This window comes from Perissodus microlepis, chromosome 1, assembly GCF_051167445.1.
Source record: "Perissodus microlepis isolate ML-2025 ecotype Zambia chromosome 1, ASM5116744v1, whole genome shotgun sequence".
NCBI classification, from domain to species: domain Eukaryota; kingdom Metazoa; phylum Chordata; class Actinopteri; order Cichliformes; family Cichlidae; genus Perissodus; species Perissodus microlepis.
Window position 1 is genome coordinate 35,442,967 of NC_140461.1, and position 24,319 is coordinate 35,467,285.

Consider the following 24,319-nt stretch of genomic DNA (forward strand, 5'->3'; position numbering starts at 1 on the left):
ATAAGGAAGCTCTGTAATCACCCCAATACTCCTCCTTGAAACAGATGTGGGGAGAGATGGAGGCACCACAGCGACATTAAAGGGAAGAGCCAAAGGAAGAAAAGGATGAAAGCAGTATATGGATCTAGTGCAGAGTGCCATTGCAGGGGGAAAAAGGAAAAAAAGGGAAAAAAAAAAAGAGCGCTTGGACAGGTTTTTGAGGGGCTCAGAGAGGCATTTTTTGAAAAATGTATTGATAGCAATGTTGAATATTATCACACAGGAAAAAACAACTACATGTAAAATAATCACACTGTGACGCCTCTGGCTTTGTAAATGGAGGGACAGTAACTGTGTGTATATGTAAGTGTGTAAAAACTGCAGATGGTCAGATTAACAGTAAGATTAACATACCTTTGAGGTTGCGTGACGAACTCTGTATTCCTCGTCCACATGTAAACACAAAAACTGAGTTTTAAAAAATCTCAGTTTTTGGTGATTCGAAATGCCGTTTATGTGTGGACGAAAGGCCCAAACGCCCAGAAACAGCTGCATTTTCAAAAATACCCGTGTAGGTGTGGACGTGGCGTAAAAGAGTTAGTAGTTTTTTTTTTTGTTTTTTTTTTTTGCTGCCTGTAATTTATTGCAGATTACTTGTATTTGCTTAACTGTTCACTAAATGTTTGAGGTGTGAAATAAACTGCAATGGAGTTTGAAAACAAAATATGGGTCTGTTTGCGCCGGGGGAGGGGGATTTTCTTGTAAAACAAAGGGGGGCTTAACAAAAAAAAAAAAAAAAAAAAGTTTGGGAACCTGTCAGTTTGGCCAGCTCTCATAGATCCCTTCCAATAATATGACGCGAGACTGGAATAAAACGTATTCATGGACTGGAAAACTTTATTGAAGAAGGCACATGTTAACACAGCACAACCCTCTAAAAGCATCTGGCTTCTTTTTATACTCTCCCTGTTTCAGGTGAGCATCCGGACTGTAGTATGGGGGTTAACCAGTCAAAATAAAAACATAACCCTCCACACAAACAAACATTCAATAACATTAGAACACATAACAAACATATACATCATTCCAACACATACTATAAACAAATCAATAACATAAGCTTCAACCATTTCTATTGAAATTAAAACCCTTCTTAACCAGACTCCCCTAACCTGGCACACTGGAGCTCAGAAGCAGGTGATTGAGCTGCTTTTACTCTTTTGCTCCACATCCTGCAGGAAGCAACCAGGAAGGATGAGAACTGTTACCAATTGTCTTTTTACATATACCAAAAGTTTAGACTGCAGATAAATAATTAAATGTAAACAGCTCAAACTTCAGCTCTTTTCTGACACAGTTGGATGGACGGTCCCCTTGTCTCTTCACCTTTACAAGCTGTCACTTAAAATCCTAAATTCAATTTATATATATATATATATATATATATATATATATATATATCTCACCAAATCACAACAGCAGTCGCCTCAAGGTGCTTTATATTGTACAGTAGATACAGAGAATGAAAAATCAAATGAACGTAATAAAGAATCCAAAAGAACAAATGTGTGTTTTTCTTTATTATATTGTTTAGATTCCAAACAGTTAAACTAATAAAAATACAAACGAGGTAATGGGACCCCTGATCTACTGTCATGTCTGACTCAAAATACCGACACAGCGTCCATGTTCAGTGCGTTTATTTACAGTGAATGATTAAAAAATGCAGACAATGGAAACTTCAGATTGTTAGCAGCAGCAGAAAAAAACAAGCCATCTGATCCTCAACCTCCCTATTAAAAGAGATTCCCGTCAACATACCTGCTTGCCTCTTTTCACTTTAGTCACTCACTCCCAGGTAACTCTCAGCCCAGGTCCCAGAAAGGAAGCCAAAGATAAATTGAGAGCTCCCACAAAAAAGTTAGACAACATTCAAACACAGAAGAGACAAACCCACAAATTGTTCGTTAGATAAACATCCAGTGTGGAGCAGCCGGCTTACGCCAGCCTAAATAAGGAGCAGCTGATCAGTAACAGGTGAGGTCAGCTCAGGTGCCCAGGTGTTGATGGACGGGAGCAAGAAGAAGGCCCACCTCTAAAGCACAAGGTGTGGTTAATGCAGACACACACACACACACCAACTTTATACAAGTGCATCCATAACTATGAGATGTAAAAATACAGACTGACTTACAAAATAAAAAGACAAAAATACTGCAGTACAGTATCACATTTTAAGTAAAATAAAGTATATATAAAATGTATTTGTGGCACAAGAGATGCCAAAATGTTTGCATGTATGAGCCGAGAATCTCACACATGCAAACACCGCGTACTAAATATTTGACTGAATAAAGTGATATTCCCTAATTGCCGTAAACAATTAAGCTAGGTGGCTAAACGTTTAATGTTTTGGAGATGCCACGTGTGAAATGTCTATCACGCGCTTTGCTGTGATATCAGCCTGATCGGGTGTTTTCCTTCTTTTTCATGCATCTTTCTTTATGTTGGTTTTGCATGAACAACAACGTGGCAGCATTGCACCTGCAATTCTCAAACTCTGCAATCTTTGTATATATGATTCGTACAAGTGGAAAAGTTTGAGCTTTTATCCTTCTTAGTGGTCAGTCAGAGAAAAGTTATTTCAGTTTGTACACCATTCAACTCCTACCAGTTTAAAGGACAATAAGAGGCTGTGCAATTCTGTTTAAGCTGCGTCTGTCATTTTCAGTGCATAATGCTTTCATAGCTCCAAATGTCAGCCTTTTGTATGCAGATGTACCTTCTCTAAAGGCTGTTGGTGGCCTTCATTTGCAACACAAAAATGCCTGAATACACTAATCCACCACAGCAAGCAAGCATTTATGAACCTTTCAGTTCAAATTCATTAAAAATTGATAAGACTAAACGTTCCAAGATTTTTTTTTCCTGCAGCAGTTTGTATTATTTTATGATGGCACATAAAAAACATCCCGCAACAATCATCACTCAGAGTTTGGTCAGTTTGGTCCACTGGGCTCAACAGTCTGATAGAAAAGGATCATTTCTTAATTTCCTAAAACAGTAAGTCCTCCTGTCAGCATCACTGTCAGTGCTCAGTACTCAGTGATGTTCCTCGTTTCACTGAATGTGCTACTAGACATTTTTAAAAAATGATTTTAACATCTAATTATTGTCCAAACGAGAAACACTTTGTTGTGTGAAATTTACTCATAACGTAGCTGCCTAGTCTGAACAAAGCCTCTGGCACTCCCCACACACAAGCTAATGTTAGCCAAAGCTGATCTCCTGGTCAAGATAAATCCCCCAAAACTGTTAAGATTTGCTCTCAGAAGGGAAATGGCTGTTAAAGCTTCTGCAGTTAATATATTTGACATTCATATTGAATGAAATCACCATGTCCCATATGAAAACCTACAAAGAATTATTAATAAAGTGAATAAAAGCACAAACATCAAAAACAGTCATAGTGGAACTCCACGAAAAAGCTGTTCCTCTCTGGAGTCACTACAGGTGGAAACATCGAGTCATTGTTGGATTAACATTGATCAGATGGATACAAATAGACCTGTGAATGGATGCTTATATTGGATGCTGTCTGGGTAAGTAGGCAATTGTCTGCTAATATGTTCACCATAATGTGGTAATTATGGCTAGAAAATCAGAGCAGTGTGTCACTCTGCAGCTGTGAAAGCAACATTAAACACAGCGCACAAAGGCAAAAAATGGATGGTCAACAAATCTCATTAAGACCAAAGCCCACAATAAATGATTCATTTTGTTTGGGTGGAAACACCTGATGGATCTTATTTCCATGTGCTCAAGGCTTCATTGGAAAATCAAACAAACACTGGGCGACACAATCCTTACCATGCACACACCATCGCACATAAACCACAATCCACCAAACACTACTGTTGTTTGTGGTACACGCAGCTTCTCACAGTACATGGTTACCTTTATAAGTTCAGCTCTGTAGCAGTCACCTCAGAAACATCAGTATGTATGTATGTATACTTTTGTCAGAGATCACAGATGACGCCCGAAACGATTACAAAATTATATATACCAGGTAGTCAGCAAATAAACTGTATACAGTGCTCCCTCCCTATAACGCGGTTCACCTTTTGCGGCCTCGCTCTTTTTCTGCAATTTTGCATGCATTTTTTAAATAATTTTTTTTGCACAGTGCATTGTGTTCTGCATCCTGATTGGCTGTAGACCATTTTTAATCAATCTCCGTGCCGTGTCTCCTGTACAGTACAGAACGCCTTCAGTTTGTCAAATTCACATAAATCTTCGATCCTAGCAGCGTGACTCTGAAGTGCTGTACTGTGTGTTTGTAAGTTTTCTCCCCAACAAACACAACACTGTCGACCACCTGCGGGAGCCTTTGGTTTCATTCTATAATACTGGGCTTATTTTTCTACGAAGGTTTGAACTTTGAGAGTTTAAACAAGAGAGAAAAGTGTGAAAATGTTCATGCCTGTCTGAGAAAAGTGTATAAAGTGTGTAGTGAGGGGTTTTACTTAAAACATCTATAATAATTGTAAAATATAAAGTTGGCTACTTTGTGGATTTCACCTATTGCGGGTTATGCACGTACCCTAAAGCAGATGACTCGTAATCTGGAGAGGAAATGGCGTGTCACAAATTTAGAGGATCATCATTTAGCCTGGAGAAATAGTTTGCTGCTTTATAAGAAAGCCCTCCGCAAAGCCAGAACATCTTACTATTCATCACTGATTGAAGAAAATAAGAACAACCCCAGGTTTCTCTTCAGCACTGTAGCCAGGCTGACAAACAGTCAGAGCTCTGTTGAGCCAACCATCCCTTTAACGTTAACTAGTAATGACTTCATGAACTTCTTCACAAATAAAATTTTTATCATTAGAGAAAAAATTACCAGTAATCATCCCACAGATGTAATATTATCTACAGCTACTCTTAGTACCATTGATGTTAAGTTAGACTCTTTTTCTCCAATTGATCTTTCTGAGTTAACTTCAATAATTACTTCCTCCAAACCATCAACGTGTCTTTTAGACCCCATTCCTACAAAACTGCTCAAAGAAGTCCTGCCATTAATTAATTCTTCGATCTTAAATATGATCAACCTATCTCTAATAATCGGCTATGTACCACAGGCCTTCAAGCTGGCTGTAGTTAAACCTTTACTCAAAAAGCCATCTCTAGACCCAGCAGTCTTAGCTAATTATAGGCCAATCTCCAACCTTCCTTTCATATCAAAAATCCTTGAAAGAGTAGTTGTCAAACAGCTAACAGATCATCTGCAGAGGAATGGTTTATTTGAAGAGTTTCAGTCAGGTTTCAGAGCTCATCACAGCACAGAAACAGCTTTAGTGAAGGTTACAAATGATCTTCTTATGGCCTCTGACAGTGGACTCATCTCTGTGCTTGTCCTGCTAGACCTCAGTGCAGCGTTCGATACTGTCGACCATAATATCCTATTAGAGCGATTAGAACATGCTGTAGGTATTACAGGTACTGCACTGCAGTGGTTTGTATCATATTTATCTAATAGACTCCAATTTGTGCATGTAAATGGAGAGTCCTCTTCACACACTGAGGTCAATTATGGAGTTCCACAGGGTTCAGTGCTAGGACCAATTCTGTTTACATTATACATGCTTCCCTTAGGCAGCATCATTAGAAGACATAGCATACATTTTCACTGCTATGCCGATGACACCCAGCTCTATCTTGTCCATGAAGCCAGATAGCACACACCAATTAGTTAAACTGCAGGAATGTCTTAAAGACATAAAGACCTGGATGGCCGCTAACTTTCTGCTTCTTAATTCAGATAAAACTGAGGTTATTGTACTCGGCCCTGAAAATCTTAAAAATATGGTATCTAACCAGATTCATACTCTGGATGGCATTACCTTGGCCTCCAGTAACGCTGTGAGGAACCTTGGAGTCATTTTTGACCAGGACATGTCCTTCAACGCACATATTAAACAAATATGTAAGACTGCTTTCTTCCATTTGCGCAACATCTCTAAAATTAGAAATATCCTGTCTCAGAGTGACGCTGAAAAACTAGTTCATGCATTTATTACTTCCAGGCTGGACTACTGTAATTCATTATTATCAGGATGTCCAAAAAACTCACTGAAAAGCCTTCAGCTAATCCAAAATGCTGCAGCAAGAGTCCTGACAGGGACTAGAAAGAGAGAGCAGATTTCTCCTGTTTTGGCTTCCCTTCATTGGCTTCCTGTTAAGTCCAGAATTGAATTCAAAATCCTGCTCCTCACATACAAGGTCTTAAATAATCAGGCGCCATCTTATCTTAATGACCTTGTAGCACCATATCACCCTATTAGAGCACTTCGCTCTCGCTCTGCAGGCCTACTTGTTGTTCCTAGAGTATTTAAAAGTAGAATGGGAGGCAGAGCCTTCAGTTTTCAGGCCCCTCTTCTGTGGAACCAGCTTCCAGTTTGGATTCGGGAGACAGACACTATCTCTACTTTTAAGATTAGGCTTAAAACTTTCCTTTTTGCTAAAGCATATAGTTAGGGCTGGACCAGGTGACCCTGAATCCTCCCTTAGTTATGCTGCAATAGACGTAGGCTGCCGGGGGATTCCCATGATGCATTGAGTTTTTCCTTTCCAGTCACCTTTCTCACTCACTATGTATTAATAGACCTCTCTGCATTGAATCATATCTGTTATTAACCTCTGTCTCTCTTCCACAGCATGTCTTTTATCCTGTCTTCCTTCTCTCACCCCAACCGGTCGCAGCAGATGGCCGCCCCTCCCTGAGCCTGGTTCTGCCGGAGGTTTCTTCCTGTTAAAAGGGAGTTTTTCCTTCCCACTGTCGCCAAAGTGCTTGCTCATAGGGGGTCATATGATTGTTGGGTTTTTCTCTGTATCTATGAAGCGCCTTGAGGCGACTTTTGTTGTGATTTGGCGCTATATAAATAAAATTGAATTGAATTGAATTGAATTATTTTTAGAACGTAACTCCCGCGATAAACGAGGGACGACTGTATAAAAGATGGATTTGGCTTCTCAAACGTCTCCACCTTCAGCTGATGCCCAATCCACACCTCACTGGACTCTTGGAGAGTTGTGGTCACGAGGTAGATGGTGCTTACCGTGCTGGTAATCCCCTAACCAGACGGTGGACACTGGAGGTGAAGGCAGCTGTTATACTGAGGACGTTAACTATTGGCAGGTAAAAGCAGCAAAGCACATTGGACTGTGGCAGAGGAAAACGCACAGAACAAGAAGTTCAGTCAGCTGGCAAACCATCAGATGACTCAGAAGGTTGAAGTGGCTTTCTGTTCACAGTGGATGAGATTTGCTCTGAGTTTCTCAAGGCTCTAGAAGACTGCATTAAAGTCAGTGAGAAAGCCTCTGGACCCGTAGAACATTTGTCAGCGATTGGTCCACAGAATTTCCAGGTGGAGCCAGGGGGCAGAGGGTGTTTGTTTTGATGGCATCAGGATCTTGTCTCTACTATTTGCAGATGATGTGATGTTTTTCTCTTCAATGAGTTTAGTCATCGAGCTTGGAGTGAGAAGAATTGTGGCTTTCTTGTGTGCAAGAAATAACAGTATGAGTGTTTCGGGGGAATTTGACTTTTAATTAAGAAGCCACTATTGTATGAGCATCACTGTGTTTTTCCAAGTTGGATTCACACTAAGCTCTCGTGCTCTGGTGTGTATGGGAGGAAACCACAGCATGTCATGAATACTGTGGTTTGTTCTGAGGGATTTACTGTAAATTCAAGATTTGTCTTCAGTAACTGAAAAGTGTGCTGTGTGTTAAATGACTAAACTATGGTACAATCAGTATCACCTGCAACACACTGATTCAATGCAGGTTGTGGAAGCAGGAACACTACATCTAGTATCCTACAACAATTAGGAAAAGGACACGATCACATTATATATATACAAGTATGTTAGCATACATGGTGGAGTGATTCTGGGGGTTGTTTAGTCAGCTCTCAGTGCCTGATGTGAACAGAAACACTCCCTGTGTCTCAGATCCTGGGCTTGTTCTTTCCGTCCTCTGCCAGGGAGAGAATAGAAGTAGGCGATCACTGTTTGTCTGTTTGTTGGCCAAAATCTACCAAGCCAAATCTGATCAAACTTGGAGGAGCACGGGTAAATAAAGAAACCACTACATTTCTGTGTGGATCTGGACCACTTCAAAAAATAAAAAGCAAAATGGGGCTTTGGACTTGGGAGAGGAGGAACACTCTTTGCTAGCTTGAAGAGCACATATGGAACAGCACCACCAACAATGCATTTGGTGGTGATGCGTTAATTTCCCTCCATGAAGATTCATTATTCTCATTATTCTCATAAAGCCCCACAGGTTGAATAAATGGCTCCAAACATGGCTAATATGAACGCTCCCTCAGGAATCCCTGATGGTGTTGATGCAGCGAGGCAGTAAGAGCAAGAAGACAGACTGTATGTATCCACTAATCCACTGTAAAGGTGCCCACGGGCCGTGGCACCACAGGATTACCTCCCTGCATGGATTCCTGTCACGCATGGCTGTGACAGTTCAGCCACCTCTGGTGTGAAAGGCGTGCGAGTGTCACTGTGGTGAGTTGCATTCACATGCAGGAGAAGTGTAACCACAGTGCAGGCGGATTCTGGTCGATCTGCCTACACGTGAGCGCTCAGTGCCAGGCAGCTAAATTAAGAGCATCAGTGATTAAATAAAAGGCTCCTTGCTCTGACTTCTCTCATCTCAGGATAAATGGAAACTGGTGAGCACTCAGAAGTTGACACAACTCTTCTTTCTCTCTTTTCTCCGAGGCTCCTTTCCATTTCCTTCTCTACCTCCTCTCCTTTCTCTCCCCTCTTTTCTTTCTCTTCTACCCACTTTCCACTCTCCCTTTCTCTCTTTGCTTCCTTCACACTCAGTTCCTTACTCCTCCCACTTCCTTCTCTCTTCTTTCTTGAGCCTGTCATAGTTTTCCTCATCTCTTCCTGTCTTCCAGTCTTTCCTTGTCTGCTTTGCCCGGTTTTCCTCATCTTCCTGTCCGTTCTTTCCCCTCTGTTTTTTCCCTTTTCTCTGTCTTTATTTTTTCTTACATAACTACTCTTGTTCTTCTCGCCTCTCCTCCCCTCTTCTTCCTGCCATTCATCCTTCCTTTTTCCTCTTTCCTCCACAGGCCCCTGCAGTCTTTCCTTTTTCTACACCTTCTCATTTCTTTTCTGTTTCCTGTTTTGTCTGTTCATCTTTACCCTTCATTTCCCCTCTCCCCTTTCTTTTCTTTTTAACGATCCCTTATTTTCAGTTTCCTCCCAATTCCAGTTCCCCTCTTTCATCTCATCTTCATCTTCATCTTCTTCTTCTTGCTCTCTCTAGCTTCATTAGTTTCCTTTTCATTCCCCATTCCTATATCTTCCCGTGTTCCCCTTTTCCCTCCTCCCACACTCTCACACTTCATCCATCGTTTCTGTCTCACTCCTTTGCTCTTTCCTTGCCTCTTCTCCTTCAAACACCTCTTCCTCTCTCTCGCTCCTGTCCAAGTCTTTCTTCTTTTCATCTCTCTCTCCTCCTCCTCCTCCTCTCTTCTCTATTCCAGCAGTACCGACTCAGTGAGTGGCAGCGGCAGCAGCAGCAGCAGCAGCAGCACCGTCACTCAGCTCAGCAATAACTCGCATGAAAGTGAGGACCTGCTTTTTTTTCTTGACTCTTTTTTTTATTTTTAAAGATTTAATCTTTTCTTTTGAGTATTTTTTTCCCTCCACTTTTCAGCCGCTGGTTGTTTCCCCAGTGCAGCAGAATGAGGGTACCATGCATCCCAAATAGGCTTTCTGTCCTCACTCCAACTAGAGCACGCAGCCATATGCTTGTCTTCGTTCCTTCAGCTCACTGGAGTTAAACAGGTCAGTCTGTAGCTTTTATATAAAATTTAAAAGTGGGGACTTTAGAAGATGGGATTTGAAATTCTTTCTTAATGAAATTTCTCATGCAAACCCTTCATGTAGTGGCAGAGTGTGTTTGGGCACGACCACTGATATTGAGCTGCATGTTTCAGAGGATAATAGTATGAAATATTCAGGATAGTTATCGTCCTGTGAGAATGACAGAAATCGATTTTTGTCAAGAGACAAATCATCTTTTCTTTTTCTTTTTTTTGAAACTTTAATATTTTGAAGTTGGTGAAGATATTTGGGGGACATTTCTGTGTTTTCGCTGGCTTTTTTGTGACATAAAGACACATGCACTGGTCTTCAGTGAAAATGGAGATCACAACGTCAGTGGTTTAAGCAGGATGGACGCATCGGAGGCGTTGACGCCTGTAACGGCCACCACGCCGGCCACGTTGATACCAAACTCTTCTCTGGAGAATGTCAGCCAGGCGTCCTCTGGCTCGTCCAGATCTCCTCCTCTACCTCCTCACTCGCAGGTGGCGTCGGTGTTTATCGTGCTGGTGGTCACGGTCATCATCCTGGGGACTGTGGTGGGGAACGTGCTGGTCGTGGTGGCGGTGTTCACCAGTCGAGCCCTGAGGGCACCTCAGAACCTTTTCCTGGTGTCTCTGGCTTCAGCGGACATACTGGTGGCAACTCTGGTCATCCCCTTCTCCCTAGCCAATGAGGTGAGGCAACTGTTTTGTAGTTCCAACTTCACACAGTTTTCTATGTATTCGGTTCCTGTTCCTTGTCTGTTTACAAACAAGAATTAATAGCTGTATTAGCACCGATCAGGTCAAATCTCTGAAAGTCCAATAATTTTAGATGTTGTTCAAACTTGGTCTGGAGGTTTCTCTCCATCTCGATTCTTCTCTTGTGAAAAAATACAGTGTTCACTGCACCAAAGCAGGGGCTCACCACAGAGCTCCTGCAACGCTGAGTCTGCCGACAGATGAGTAGACTCTGTGCAGCCCTTTCCTTTCATTTCTCAATATACTGCAGTCTACAATTATTTGATGGTTAAATGAGTTTCACTGGGAGTATCAAGGTTAAGAGAGCATGATTTTCTTCATTTTCATTTGAGTATTTATGATTTCCATGATATAAAAAGCCTAAAAAAATGCAATCCTATTTTTCTCTCTGTCCTCTGCTCATACTTAGTGTCACCCTCAGGGCACCCCCATTCTCCCCTCTCTCTTCACTTTCATCATCCTCTCACTCTGTGCTCACTGGCTGCTATACAGACCGACCCTCTGCAAGTACCAAGCGTACGGGACTGATCCGAGCCCCGTGAGCTTGCAGCCTCGTGCTGTTTGGTGATGAGGTACATCAGAGGCCAAACCGCATTGTTAATGCGTCCTAAGGCACGCCATGATAACAGTAAATCATGTCATCATGTTGATAAATGTTAAGGCTGAAACAAAAGTCCAAACTCATTCTTGTTTATGAAACAATATTTACAGTATGTTAAAATACGTTGGCCTGATTTAGGCGTATGACAGGTGCAATCATACGACATAGAACAGCTAATAAGGACACTGGTCTCGCAGGTACTGAGTTATTTAGTAATACATAATAACTCCTGATGGCATTCATTAGAGTACACAAAAGCTCACTTCCCTCAGAGCAGGTCACCGTATAATACAGCTTAGTGCTTCTTGTGTTGCTACGTTTTCAGCTGAAGCCGCTATCAATACAAATGACTGCTTGGAGTAAGGTGTAGCTGCCAGAACAGCCCAGTACCAGTCAGACTGTGCTGTGGACTCAACTATTCTGCATCATTTTTTTTTTAAATTAAAGTCCAGTCACCCAATAAATTTATTTAGGCAATTTATTTTTTTGGAATTAAAAAAAGCTTTTTGTTATGGTCCAAGAAAACCCAGCGTTTTGAGTTTTCCTGTGTTTTTGTCCTTTTGTGATGTGATTTATGTTTAAGTCCACTTTGTTAGTCTTGAGTTTATTCTGCAGTGCCTAGCTTGCTCTGTTTAGCTTTGTGTCTCTTTCTGTGTGTGTGTGTGTGTGTTTATATTAGCTGTGAGGTCTGGTGTCGTGCTTCCCTCCTTGTGTTTCTGCCGTCATGTCTCCGTCATGTTTATCCGTGTTTCCCCAGTCATGTCTCTGTGCGTGTGTTCGCGTTACTTCCTGTTTTACTTTGGTAGTCTCCTGTCTGTGTACACCATGTTTTGTTTTGCTTCTCTTACTCTGAAGGTACTTCGTCTCATGTGTTGTGTTTAGCTTTGCATCCTCTGTCTCCAGCTGAGTTCCCCATGTGTTTCCTGTTCCCTTGTTGTTCCCTGTCTAAGCTCTTTGTTTCCTTCTATCCGGCATTGCGATCTCCCTCATGGTTGTGTGAGTCTCTGTGTGTTCAGTTCATTAGATTTTCCAGTTTAGTTTTGTACAGTTTATTCGTTCAGTGGGTAAACCTGTGTTTGAGTCTCGCCTACGAGTCTGCCTTTGGGTCCTTTCCTGCCTGCAGCACACAGCCGATCATGACACTTTTCAACCCAGCATTGCAACGTGCCCTCCTACCATTGTGACAAAGTCTGTCCCATTTTCCGCTCCATTACCACGAGATTGCATCAAATAGGAATCTCATACCCAAGTAGCTCATCTGTTTGAAATGACCCTCAAAGCCTGTGATGTTCAAGAAACCTGATTGGGATCATTTGCATATCCTGCTGTAAGCAGCCATCAGAAGATGTGTACACTGTGGCTGTAAAGAGATAGACATGGTCAGCAACAATACTCAGGTGGGCTGTGGTATTTAAATGACGCACAGCTGGTAAAGAGCCAAAGTGTGCCAAGAAAATATCTCCCATCACCGCCACAAGTACCTCGAACCACTTATTCAAGGATTGATCTATGCTTTCATGTCGTTTCAGTAGAAATCCAGACTCATGAGATCAGGCAACATTTGTCCAACCTTTTATTGTTCACTTCGGTGAGCCTTTGCAAACTGCTCTTAGCTGACAGGATTAGCACTTGGTGTGGTCTTCTGCTGCTGTGGCCCAAGCCCAGTGTATGATGCATTCATAGATGCTCTTCTGTACACTTTGGTTGCAATGAGTCGTTGTTTGAGTTACTGTTCCCCTCCTCTGAGCTGTCTCCTCTGGGAAAGACGAAGCTTTTTTTTTTTTCTAGAGAACTGCCACTAACTGGATGTTTTGTCTTTTTCCTGCCATTCTTTGTGAACTATATAGATGCTTGTGTGGAAAAATTCCAGTAGATCAACAGTTTCTGAAGTACTCAGTTTTCTTTTCTTTCCTTTCTCTCCCGTTCTGATGCTTGGTTGGACCTTCAGTGCAGTGCAATGATATGCACTACACTGTTAAATTGTATACCTACTATAGTAGTATATGAATAATTTACTGTAACACAAACACATATTTATTCATATTCAGTGCTGATGTACACAGTAACATATTTTTTAGAAATGTGCATTACTAATTTTGAATCACTTCACCTCTGTCAGTGCGCCCCAGGGCGGCTGTGGCTACAATGTAGCTGCCATCACCAGTGTGTGAATGTGTGCGTGAATGGGTGGATGACTGGATATGTAAAGCGCTTTGGGGTCCTTAGGGACTAGTAAAGCGCTATACAAATACAGGCCATTTACCATTTACCATTCACTTAAAGCTGGATTACCTCACAGGGGTGTCTAAGGAGCTTGGAAAGAAAAGCGTCTGGACTTCTTTAAGTTGCTTGAAGACGTTTCACCTCTCATCCGAGAAGCTTCTTCAGTTCTGGGGTCAAATGGTGGAGAGTCCCAGAGTTAAGCCCTGTAGGACTGTCCCCCCCGAGAGGGCCAAAGGACCCCCTAATGATCCTCTACCTAATCACACGATCCATGGTGTGAAAACGGGTGTGGGTCACAATCAGCCAAGGTTTCAGGTGAACCCACTGTGAAACCTAGCCCCACCCTATCATGTGATTTTCTGAGGTCAATCTGGGACTCTCCACCATTTGACCTGAAGAAGCTTCTCGGATGAGAGGTGAAACATCTTCAAGCAACTTAAAGAAGTCCAGACGCTTTTCTTTCCAAGCTCCTTAGACTACGATGACCTGGATGACTGAGAACCTTCACAGACTCACGGGGGTGTCCACCTTCACACCTCAACAGAAAGACGCTGTAACAACTGGGAATCCTCCACTGAGTCTTCTAAATGAAGTCATGTGAAATGTTCACACCAGTGTATGAATGGGTGGATGACTGAATGTAGTGTAAAGCGCTTTGGGGTCCTTAGGGACTAAGTAAAGCGCTTTACAAATACAGGCCATTTACCATATTTACCATTCACTTGGATAAATGACAAATAGAAAAAGGGCAACTTGTGGTTTTTTTTAACCCTTTAAAACCGGTCAGAGCGGGCAGGCTCCGTTTTGCGTAACTACTTTTAAATCCCTGTAGCACTGCAACCACGTGAGCTAGCGCAATAATTTTTTTTGCATTTTGAAACCGGAGGAGTTGTACTTACATCTTATGCCATCAGCTTGTCCTAGGTCCCGGTTTCCTTCCACATATAGCTTTGCAAAAACTGCATAAAAGCACTTGCAGCAACAAAAACATAATATTCCAGAAACACGCTTTGCCGATCCGACAAAGCTTCCTACGTCCATCAGCACGAACTATCGCATGTCCGCCATGACCTGCCCAAAACCGGAAGTGACGTCATTTTGCGGAAATGTAGTTTTTTACCATCAAGGCCTCATGAGCTTATACTGGTGTTTTTAAAAGTTATGTTTGACTTTATGACTTTCTGTGTCGTTTCTGGGATGCTTAGGACTAATATTGCACTGCTGGAAATAGTTTATTTTGATGCATATGCTGCTTTTTTGCAAATTTGCACTATAATATTTATTTTCGTTTTTCCTGCAGTGTATAAAAATTGGTGTATTTCAAAAATAAAACTATGAAGACACTCAAAATAAATTTCCTGTGGTGGGAAACTATTTTGTGCAACTTTTTTGTATTTACAGTTTTGAGGGATAAGCCTCTTAAATTTCTCTAACTAGAAATATATGTTAAAAAACAAAAATGATTTTCAATTTTTTTGTAGTTTATTGCACTTTTTTGCAATTTATGTAATTACTATGCACTTAATGCATACATATTATTAAAATTTAGGCTTCAATGGTTGTATTGATGTATAGCAACTTGAAATGCTCCTAAAAATGGCACTACAGCATGTAAACATATAATATAAGCTCTGGCGGACTTGGTTCTATGGTAGGTCTTAAAGGGTTAATCACTGCGATTAAAATGCCAACAAAAGAAAGCAGTGTAGTGGAAGATATAGCGAAGCCTTTAGTTTACTTATAAAGACTGATCCAAGGACTGTGAATCACATGGTGCAGACCTTTTTACATATTTTCTATTAGCAGGCTTTTAGGCTTTCAGTGACACTGGGGAAACACTGGTAGGAGACCACAGCATGACCAGTAATGCAACTCTGTGAAAATGAACTGGTTGCTTTTGAAATGAATGCTTCGAAGTTGGAGACCAGGTCTACAGCTGCTCTTCAAAGCAACTTTAGTACATCAATAATTGCAATGCAATAACAATAAGTACTTTATTCATCTTTTCATGGCTAAAGATGAAAATAAATACTTAAGAAAAAAATCCTGATTGAGGTTGTCATAATTCATGCATGACAGGGTTAAAGGAACCCTCCAGCATTGGGCCAAAAACATGCACTGCATGCACATAAAGACTGCATCACAATGAAGCCGGGGGTAAATATGTGGGGTGGGAGCTTCTGGTGCTGAATTTTGAATTAGTATCCAGCTGTGGATCAAGAGAAGCATTTCCATCCACTTGTTTTTAAAAATGCATTTCCGATTTGACCTTGGAATACCCAGAAGGAAAACAGACATTTTCAAAACATTTGAAGCATGCAGAAGAAACAAATACATGATAAATAATGCACAAAACATACATGAATTTATGTAATGTTCACAGCAGCTTCTGCTCTGCTGCTGAGACACAAGAAACGTTGAAGACATTTCTCCATTTTTTACTCTTTGATTAAAGCACATTGAATGAAATCATATCCTTCCCTCATCTCCTTGTAATAATTGCAGCCTGTGGAAGTGTGAGCCCCATCAGCTGTTTATGGCAACAAATTTACTTCATCCATCCATTCAGTTTCTACTTCTTAACGGGGTCTGCATGTTGGGGGCAGCAGCAAAGATGCCCTGACAACCCCTCCAGCTCTTCTGGGGAGATACTGAGGCCCAGCTCAGAGTCCGTCTCTTCAGCGTGTCCTGGATCTGTCCTGGGGTCTCCTTCTAAAACACGTCACAACAGAAACACCCATGAGGCATCCCAGTAGGATGCCCGAAGCACCTCATGGCTTTGACTGATCTCCTCATCTTATCTCTAAGGCTGAGCCCCGACACAAGAAGCTCAATCTCTGTGATTGGATTCTTTCAGGTGCATTCACCTAAGCACACAGCTTTCTTGTCACCACAAAAGACCGACACATAAATTCACTCATGCTCATACATTTGCATAAAGGTCATGGATGGAATTATTTCCTAGATTTTCTCGAACACCGATGGGGATTGAGCGCAGTGTGTGAAATTAAAGCTGGGATTGAGCAGTCTGAATGTTGACGCTCTGAGGTCAGGGACAACTCTAACCCTAACCCCAGGAAATCAGCAGGCTTTGTGTTTATTGAAAGACAAAGTCTTGGCAGACCTGGAACAAAGACATGATCGCTTTGCTGACATGCAGCAAAAGCTAATCACATATTTCCCAAAACATCAATTTTGTTTTTGTTTTTTTAAGTGTAGTGTTTGGTTAGAGCGAGGGTCAGGATCACCGCCTTCAGTACGCTGATGTAGACCTCAGAGGGTTATCGATTCCTCCTGTGACTGAGGAAGTAGAGCAGGTCATCTACTACACCAAAGGTCAATTATTGGAGCTGAGCCTCATCCAATCCTTAATGGGCAAGGTAATGTACCAAACCCCCGATGCATCTCTCAGATTGTGAGTGTGCATGTGTGTGTGAGGGTTAGTTAGAAAGGTCTTAAAGGGATCGAATGATGCATCGTGGGTATGGGAGCATGTGGCCTGTTGTGAAAACCCCTGAGTTTGTAGGAAAAACCTGCATAAGTAATACCAGTGAGTACTGAAACATGTGCTGGGTGCAAACACACAGAGGTGCCTGTTGGTGTAACTTCAGGTACATTTTTAATATCATTATTTATGGTGGTGGACGTGTGGATTTTGATTCATGTTAGAGAGAATGCTCTTTTTGCAGAATCTCATAAACCCATGTTATTTACAACAGAACATAGAAACCATCAAATGGTTCAATTCAGAAAATGAAGCATTTTGAGTCATTTTGTTTTTGATGGTAATAACACAAAACAGCTAAAGATGCTCACACGGAGCCATGGTTACCACAGTCTAACATCTCCCATCTTTGAAACATCGGTCAGTAAATGTTTGGGAACTAAACGGACAGTTGCTGCAGGAAGACGAGTGTTGACCCATTCTTGTTGGATAGAGGATCCTAATAAAATAAGATGTCCGTCTCACAGGAAGTAACAAAGGTCAAACCGACCATTAAGGCTAATTTACCGCTACAGCGTAGCCGACGATCTGGCGAAGAGTGAAGGTCTGAGCTGCTCCTTAAGTACTGCCGATGACCTGCAGGTGAGGAGAGGCAGGCGAGGTAGACAGGAAGTAGGAAAAACACACCTTACACACTGACGGACAGCCTGGACCATGATATTGTAACTGAGTAACTGAGCGGAGAAGCCCAGTCAGGGCTGATATGGAGAAACGTTCATGTTTTACTTGGAAGTGTTTGTTGTCCTTTGAGCTGGAAACATAAAATGAATTTGAACGTCTTACTGAGTAATGAAGAGACGCTCTCTGGCTCGCGTTCTGCATGAAAACGTGTGAGAAGTAGAGTGTCAACATCTTGGCTTGTTAAAAAAAGTGACAAATAATTCTGAACAATTTAATTAATTGTTTCCCCTCGCTCAAGTTCGGAGGCACCTGTTTGATGTGTAGCTGCTGAATCCACTCTGATGTTCTCCTCTGCTCTCAGCAATAACTGCCTGGTGCTTTGTTCCTGCTTTTCATTAGCTATTATTCCTTGAAATGATCCTGCAGCTGTATTGTGTTAGACATGGCTTCATATCTGTAGTACTTTCTGTTCCTTCCTGCTCAGGTCTTTGTATTCACTCTCACACCACAGTCATCCTGGTACTTTGAGCCGTCTTTAGTCTCCTACTTAACTCGTTACATTGTAACTAGTTCTTACCTAGTCTCGTCTGCTACCTCTTTCTTCAGCTGAAGGATGGGTGGAGTTATGAGGGGAGTCATTGGGGGTGTCCAAATTCATGGGCTGCATGCTCCTGAGGCCACGTTTGTAGGTCGATTACATCACAGCGACGCGATGAAGGCGGTCCAAAATTGCGTCCTCCTTTTCCCTCCTTTTCCATTTAAAGGATAATAATAATAATGGATTGCATTTATATAGCGCTTTTTGGGACCCCTCAAAGCGCTTTATAATACCACTATTCATTCACACACTGGTGGAGGCAGCTACAGTTGTAGCCACAGCTGCCCTGGGGCAGACTGACAGAGGCGAGGCTGACATATCGCGCCATCTACCCCTCTGGCCATCACCAGTAGGGGGTAGGTGAAGTGTCTTGCACAAGGACACAACGACCGAGACTGTCCCAGCCGGGACTCGAACCGGCAACCTTCCGATTACAAGACGAACACCCAACTCTTGAGCCACGATCGCCCAGCATTTAAAGGATGGGTCGGGTGTATCCCTCGTGGGATTCATAGCGTGGCTCAGACGGCCAATTCCAGTTTCCAACAATGGCGGCAGCTACTTAGTTTTAATATTACTCTTATTACTCTTTCTGGGTCACAAAATAAACTTTTAAGATATTTTCAAGTGAAAATGTTGCTGTGTAAACTTCAAAGCGCATATTTGTAAAAGTGCTCAGACGTTTTCGGAGACGTCTGTTACCCACCAGCTCGATAGCTAGCCGGGTGTTCAAGGCTCACTAGAGCCGGCGAGAACGGCGAAGTCCCGGCAAATCGTTTTCAAACCCCTGCGGTCTTTCACTACTCAGGTTAAACATGATACATAAGTCACTTAGATAACTTAAAAATGTTATTGGCTAGACCGTCCAATTTCACAGCCACTCACTTCTGGCCTACCTGGCCTTTGGAGGACCCGGCCCACGTAGACCACGAAGGCCGGGTCCTCAGGAAGATGCAGCCTCTGAATTTGGACACGGCTATTGTACCAGGTACTCTGACAAGGAAAAGAGATGAGACTGGAGAGAACACAAAGAAACTGCACTAATATGTAGACTTACCAGTTAACTACAAAGCCCTTATTTTAACTGTCTAGCATGGCTTATGTTCCCTGCTGATGGATGGTCATGGTTACAGTGGTCTTTGATGTTGTTGTCTTGGACTGCAGTTGGTGGAGACGAGAAGGGGGCCACTCTAACCATCAACCACGTGGTGCTTCGCTAGGCACTCGGAGGCTAATGAACAGAACAAGGAGTACAGGCTCCAGCTGCAGTCCAACATGTTGGAGTTGGCGTCTTTCAATGTGACGGGAGACTCGCTGGAGAGACAGACAATTGTACTAATCTATTAATTATTAGAAGTTAGGCAATTTACAGAAAAGGTATTTCATAAAATGAGATGTTTGCAACACTTTTAAAGTGCGCTTGTGTCTTGTGTATAAATGGAATCTGTGAGAAATGCTGCGCTTACACCTCAGTCTACGGCTGAGTGCTTATCTTCATAACTGTTTATCTGTTCTTGAAGCCAGCTTCACCCCACCGCCTGAAATTCAAGAAGTACGATGTTCAAAGAAAACGATGGAATATTCCATCGTGATCCTTCCATATAAAGATTTACAGTTTAACAACAATAGTGTTGAAATGAAACTACTGATTTGTGCTCCTGGACTTTTGTGGCTTTCCCTCCCATTTATCTCACTGTCTGTCTTTCTGTTTACTGCACTTAAAGATCCTGTTGTATTCTGTTATTTCAGTCTGCCACAGCTATGATCAGCAGCTTGAAAAGTAAGAAGAACTGTTGGCCCGGTTTTAGGAATTGCTGTTCATGATTGTGTGCTGATCTTGCAAATAAAAACAGTCAATTTATTTTAACCCTCATCTAACATGCAGGCTCATTTCACACCTCTAAATCGATAAACTAGGAGTGCAACAGGGTAACATGTGCTACTTTTTGTTTTTACCAAGCAGGGGGCAGATGAAAAGGGACATTGGAAAAGGACAGACTTGGGGGGGGGGGGGGGGGGGGGGGGGTTGATGAATATTTCTGGGAAAAGATTACTGGCTCACATCAGTTTTGAACTGGCTGGAGGAAGACCAGAGCAGCAGCCGCTGTGAGAGCCTCCAGAGTAAAAAAGCAGGAGCCAGTGTGGCAGTTATGAGGTACTGACAGAATATTTATACTGCAGTGAAATATTCGATTAAGCGATTCCCTGCTGACAGATGCTGACTGAGGAATAAGCACTTTTCTTCGTACACGTCTTAATCACTTTGTCCTCCTTCCAGGTCATGGGCTACTGGTACTTTGGTTCCACCTGGTGCTCCTTCTACCTGGCTCTGGACGTCCTCTTTTGCACTTCCTCCATTGTCCACCTGTGTGCCATCAGCCTTGACCGATACTGGTCCGTCACCAAAGCGGTGAGCTACAACCGCAAACGTACTCCCCGGCGGATCAAAACGATGATCAGCATCGTGTGGCTCATATCTATTGTCATCTCGTCCCCACCGCTGCTAATGACCCACAAAGAGGATCTGGGGACGTACCGTGAGAATAACACGCACACACAGGAGTGTCTCCTCAACAACCAGACATGGTACATCCTCTCCTCCTGCCTGGTGTCCTTCTTCGCCCCGGGAGTCATCATGATACTCGTTTACTGTAAGATATACCGCGTTGCTAAGCAGCGGGCCTCCACTGTGTTCGTGGCGAAGAACGTGATGGAGCGGCAGCCGTCGCAGTCCGAGACGTGCTTCGTGGGCACGTCCAGGGTTTGCCAAAGGAAGGGCTGTCCTCAGTACGAGCTGGACAGCCCGCGGCCCCCCGCCCGACACAGTTCTTCCAACATCGACAGCAACAGCAGCACTCACAGGAGAGGAGAGCTGGATGAGATTGACTTAGAGGAACGGAGCTGCCACGGTGAAATAAAAACATCCTTGTCCTTTTCCTCATCGCTCCGCTTCCCCAGGAGAGGCGGTGGGAGGGTGAAAACAGATGAGGGAAAGGACGCAGAGGGAGCAGCAAACACTTTGAAACCCCCTCCTTCTGTGCCCCCTACTTCCTGTGCCTCCATATCGTGGGCATCATCGGACCACGGCTCCAACCATTTCCTTCTCCCGTCTCCGGTGCCCGTCCGCAGCAGACACGCGTCTCTATCCAAAAACAAAGTGGCTCAAATGAGGGAGAAGCGCTTCACATTTGTCCTGGCAGTGGTGATGGGCGTATTTGTCCTCTGCTGGTTCCCGTTTTTCTTCACTTACAGCCTCCATGCTGTCTGCAGGGAGAAGTGCATCATCCCTGACACTCTCTTCAACCTCTTCTTCTGGATCGGGTACTGCAACAGCTGCCTGAATCCCATCATCTACACCATTTTTAACCGAGACTTCAGAAGGGCCTTCAAGAAGATTTTATTCCAGACTCATAAACGAACCTAAGATGTCTGAGCGTGTGTGTGTGAGCGCACACACTGACACGCAATAAAACGCAACTGTGGACACACAGTTTTAATCCTGTTTTCCACTGTGCTGTCATATCGACATTAAAGGGCTTGTCATACAGCCGGAGCATTGATTCATTATTCAACCACTCGCTAATTTATTAAATCATCACTTTCTATTCTAGTGTAAACCCACAGAGGAAGATGATTAAAGGCAGGTGTTTCTGCCTCCTTGATGCAATAACAGTTCAACATTACAACCTGGATTGTGCCTGAACTTGAATGTTAATTAGAGGAAAACGTCCACGGGGCAGCGAACAACGTCCCCGTGGTTCTTCCATGTCTGTAGCAAGCAGGCAGACTGCCTCTGCAATCCTGTTATTGACCGAAAAAAGGCTTTAAGGAATGTGAGGGGTAGAACAAACCACTGCGCTTTGAATAACACACACAGTGTTTTTAATGGATTTCTGTGCCTGAGAGTAATTAAACACCACTGGCACAAAGTTTAAACTTTAACTTTAGGTGGAGACAGAAAAAGCTGTAAGAAATGTGCCAGTTTTTCATGCAGCAACAGTGTTCTGTTGACACTATACAGCTTGGGGGCAAAGGCATTAAAATGCATGCACAGCTACAGTAGCAAACGGGCTGAACAGAAAGAGAGAGAAAGAAAAGGCAGAGCTTAACTACACCCAAGACTCTAACCACTAAAAATAATCAACCTCAGGCTCATTCAGCATTGGATAATTATCCTCTGACGTTTAAGATGGAAGCTCAGGACTGCTGGCGATGTAACTCAGCTTTTACCTTTCTACTGTATTTGGTAAGGAGCCCGAAGGGGCCGACGTGAAGCTAAGCTGCAGATAACTGGACAGACAGTGTGGTTAATCAGGCGCTACCACAGTTTGTGCAAAAAAAACCGTCATAAATGACTTTTCAGTTAAGATAAAACAGATTATAATCAAGTCTGATATATCTTTTCAAGCATGAAGCACAGACACAGGTATTGGTAGTGCAACTGTGAGTAATCATACACAAAAATTGCTCCAGTTGCTATGCAACATCATTCTTGACAATAACTTTAAAGTTATGTAAGAACCTCATCCCTAACAAAATCTAAAAGGAAGCAGGATGGTCCAAAACGAAGAGCTGCTTTAGATCAAACATATTCATTTGTGAGAGGCTGGGTGAAAAATGAAGAGTCTGCATTATCATACGATATATGCCACAAGGGGGTGTGCCAAAATACACAGCAGCTAGAGGAGCCACAACTGATATATCCATGTACAGGCTGGAACAGCAGGCATAACAGAAAGTCTCTCTTAGAGTACCAATCCAGATCAGCTTTGTATTTGGTGAGCCACATAACACACAAACATGTCTGGATATGCAGATGACTACATGGTCACGAGTGTTCTCGGGCATTCATAGGATTGTAAGTAAACAGCCTGCACTTACATGCCAAAAAATATTTTTAAAAATTAAATAAAATGGATGCACATACACAGTATGACATGTAAGGAGCTGCCACCAAGGTGCTTCCCTGCCACGTGGAGCAACTTGGCTCTTAGTGTCTTGGTCACAAACACTTTGGCACATGTAGGGGCGGCGTATTCAACCACTGCACCCCGCTCACATATAAGATGGACATATCTGCCAGTGCCATAAACTGCAATTCTTTTTACTGGATTCCTCTTGTTGCAGAAAGACTTCCAGTTGCATTGACTTCTATGAAAAATAACACAAATTCCATTTTGTGCATTATGATCAAAGCCCCTTTTGGTCATTGTCCACAGCTCGTCCACTTAACTGCGGACATGCATTCTCCTCAGTTGTCAACAAGAGCTTGAAATACTTAACTTCTTTCCATTTGGGGCAATGACTCATCCTCCTTTTAAGCACTTTCAAGTCTGAGAACCATGGAAGTGCTAATTCTCATTTCTGCCACCTCTCATTCAAAAAAGAAGTACCCCAGTGTGAGCTGGAGGACACCACCTGATGGAGCAAAAATAAAAATCACATCATCCACAAAAAGCAGCAATGAGACCCTGAAGCAAAGATCATCCCCAGGAGACTCTGGGTCGGGCAGCCCAGGGAGCTGGCCCATATGTCAGCTATCACAGGGCAAGTAGCTGAATGGACCCTGGATATTTCTAGAGTCTATCGCACAGCTGGGAAAAAATATGCTTACTTTAAAACATAGTTGTGGATGCAGCTTCCTGCTCAAGAATGTAGGAATTGTAGGAAAATATCTGTGACGTACGAGCAACCTCAACGGAGGGCTGGAAATGTGTTGGTCAATACTGTGTTTTTAAATAGAGAGGAAACAAGGTATGTGTCATTAATCAATGCGTCTTTTACCCTTAACCATCTTACCGCCAAATAAGAATAATGATTCTTTTTCCTCCAGCAAAACTCAGCTATAAATAGATAAAACAGAACGTTTCGAAATTTAGCAGCTCATTTATTTATAGGCTCACAGATCACAGTGAAGCACATGGAGACGAGGTCCTGGGCCCAGCCTGAAGGTTCGTGCTGTTGTGTCCCAGTGAAGCAACATGTCCACAGCACTTTTCATACTAAGCTGTCACTCACTGTGTGGGTGTAATTGAGCAGCTACAAGCCAGAACGAAAATAATGTACCATTAAAAATAAACTATGAATCAAAATGAGGATGTTTTTGTAACAACTTTTAATCAA

The 24,319-nt window shown here is 42.6% G+C and overlaps 1 protein-coding gene across 1 annotated transcript; it reads left to right on the forward strand.

Annotated features, from left to right (window-relative positions):
* Positions 1–8,950: 8,950 nt before the first annotated feature.
* Positions 8,951–21,743, forward strand: LOC146394184 (alpha-2Db adrenergic receptor-like). Its single transcript, XM_084915935.1, has 3 exons — positions 8,951–9,645; positions 9,736–10,582; positions 20,475–21,743. The coding sequence occupies exons 2-3, from the start codon at positions 10,256–10,258 to the stop codon at positions 21,618–21,620; spliced, it is 1,473 nt and encodes a 490-aa protein (XP_084772061.1). The 5' UTR covers positions 8,951–9,645; positions 9,736–10,255; the 3' UTR covers positions 21,621–21,743.
* Positions 21,744–24,319: the final 2,576 nt, after the last annotated feature.

Bases quoted from the DNA above. Each gene is read 5' to 3' on its own strand.
- LOC146394184 (XM_084915935.1), top strand. From the start codon at position 10,256: ATGGACGCATCGGAGGCGTTGACGCCTGTAACGGCCACCACGCCGGCC. The intron at 10,583-20,474 runs GTGAGGCAACTG...TCCTCCTTCCAG, and splicing joins CCTTCTCCCTAGCCAATGAG to GTCATGGGCTACTGGTACTT.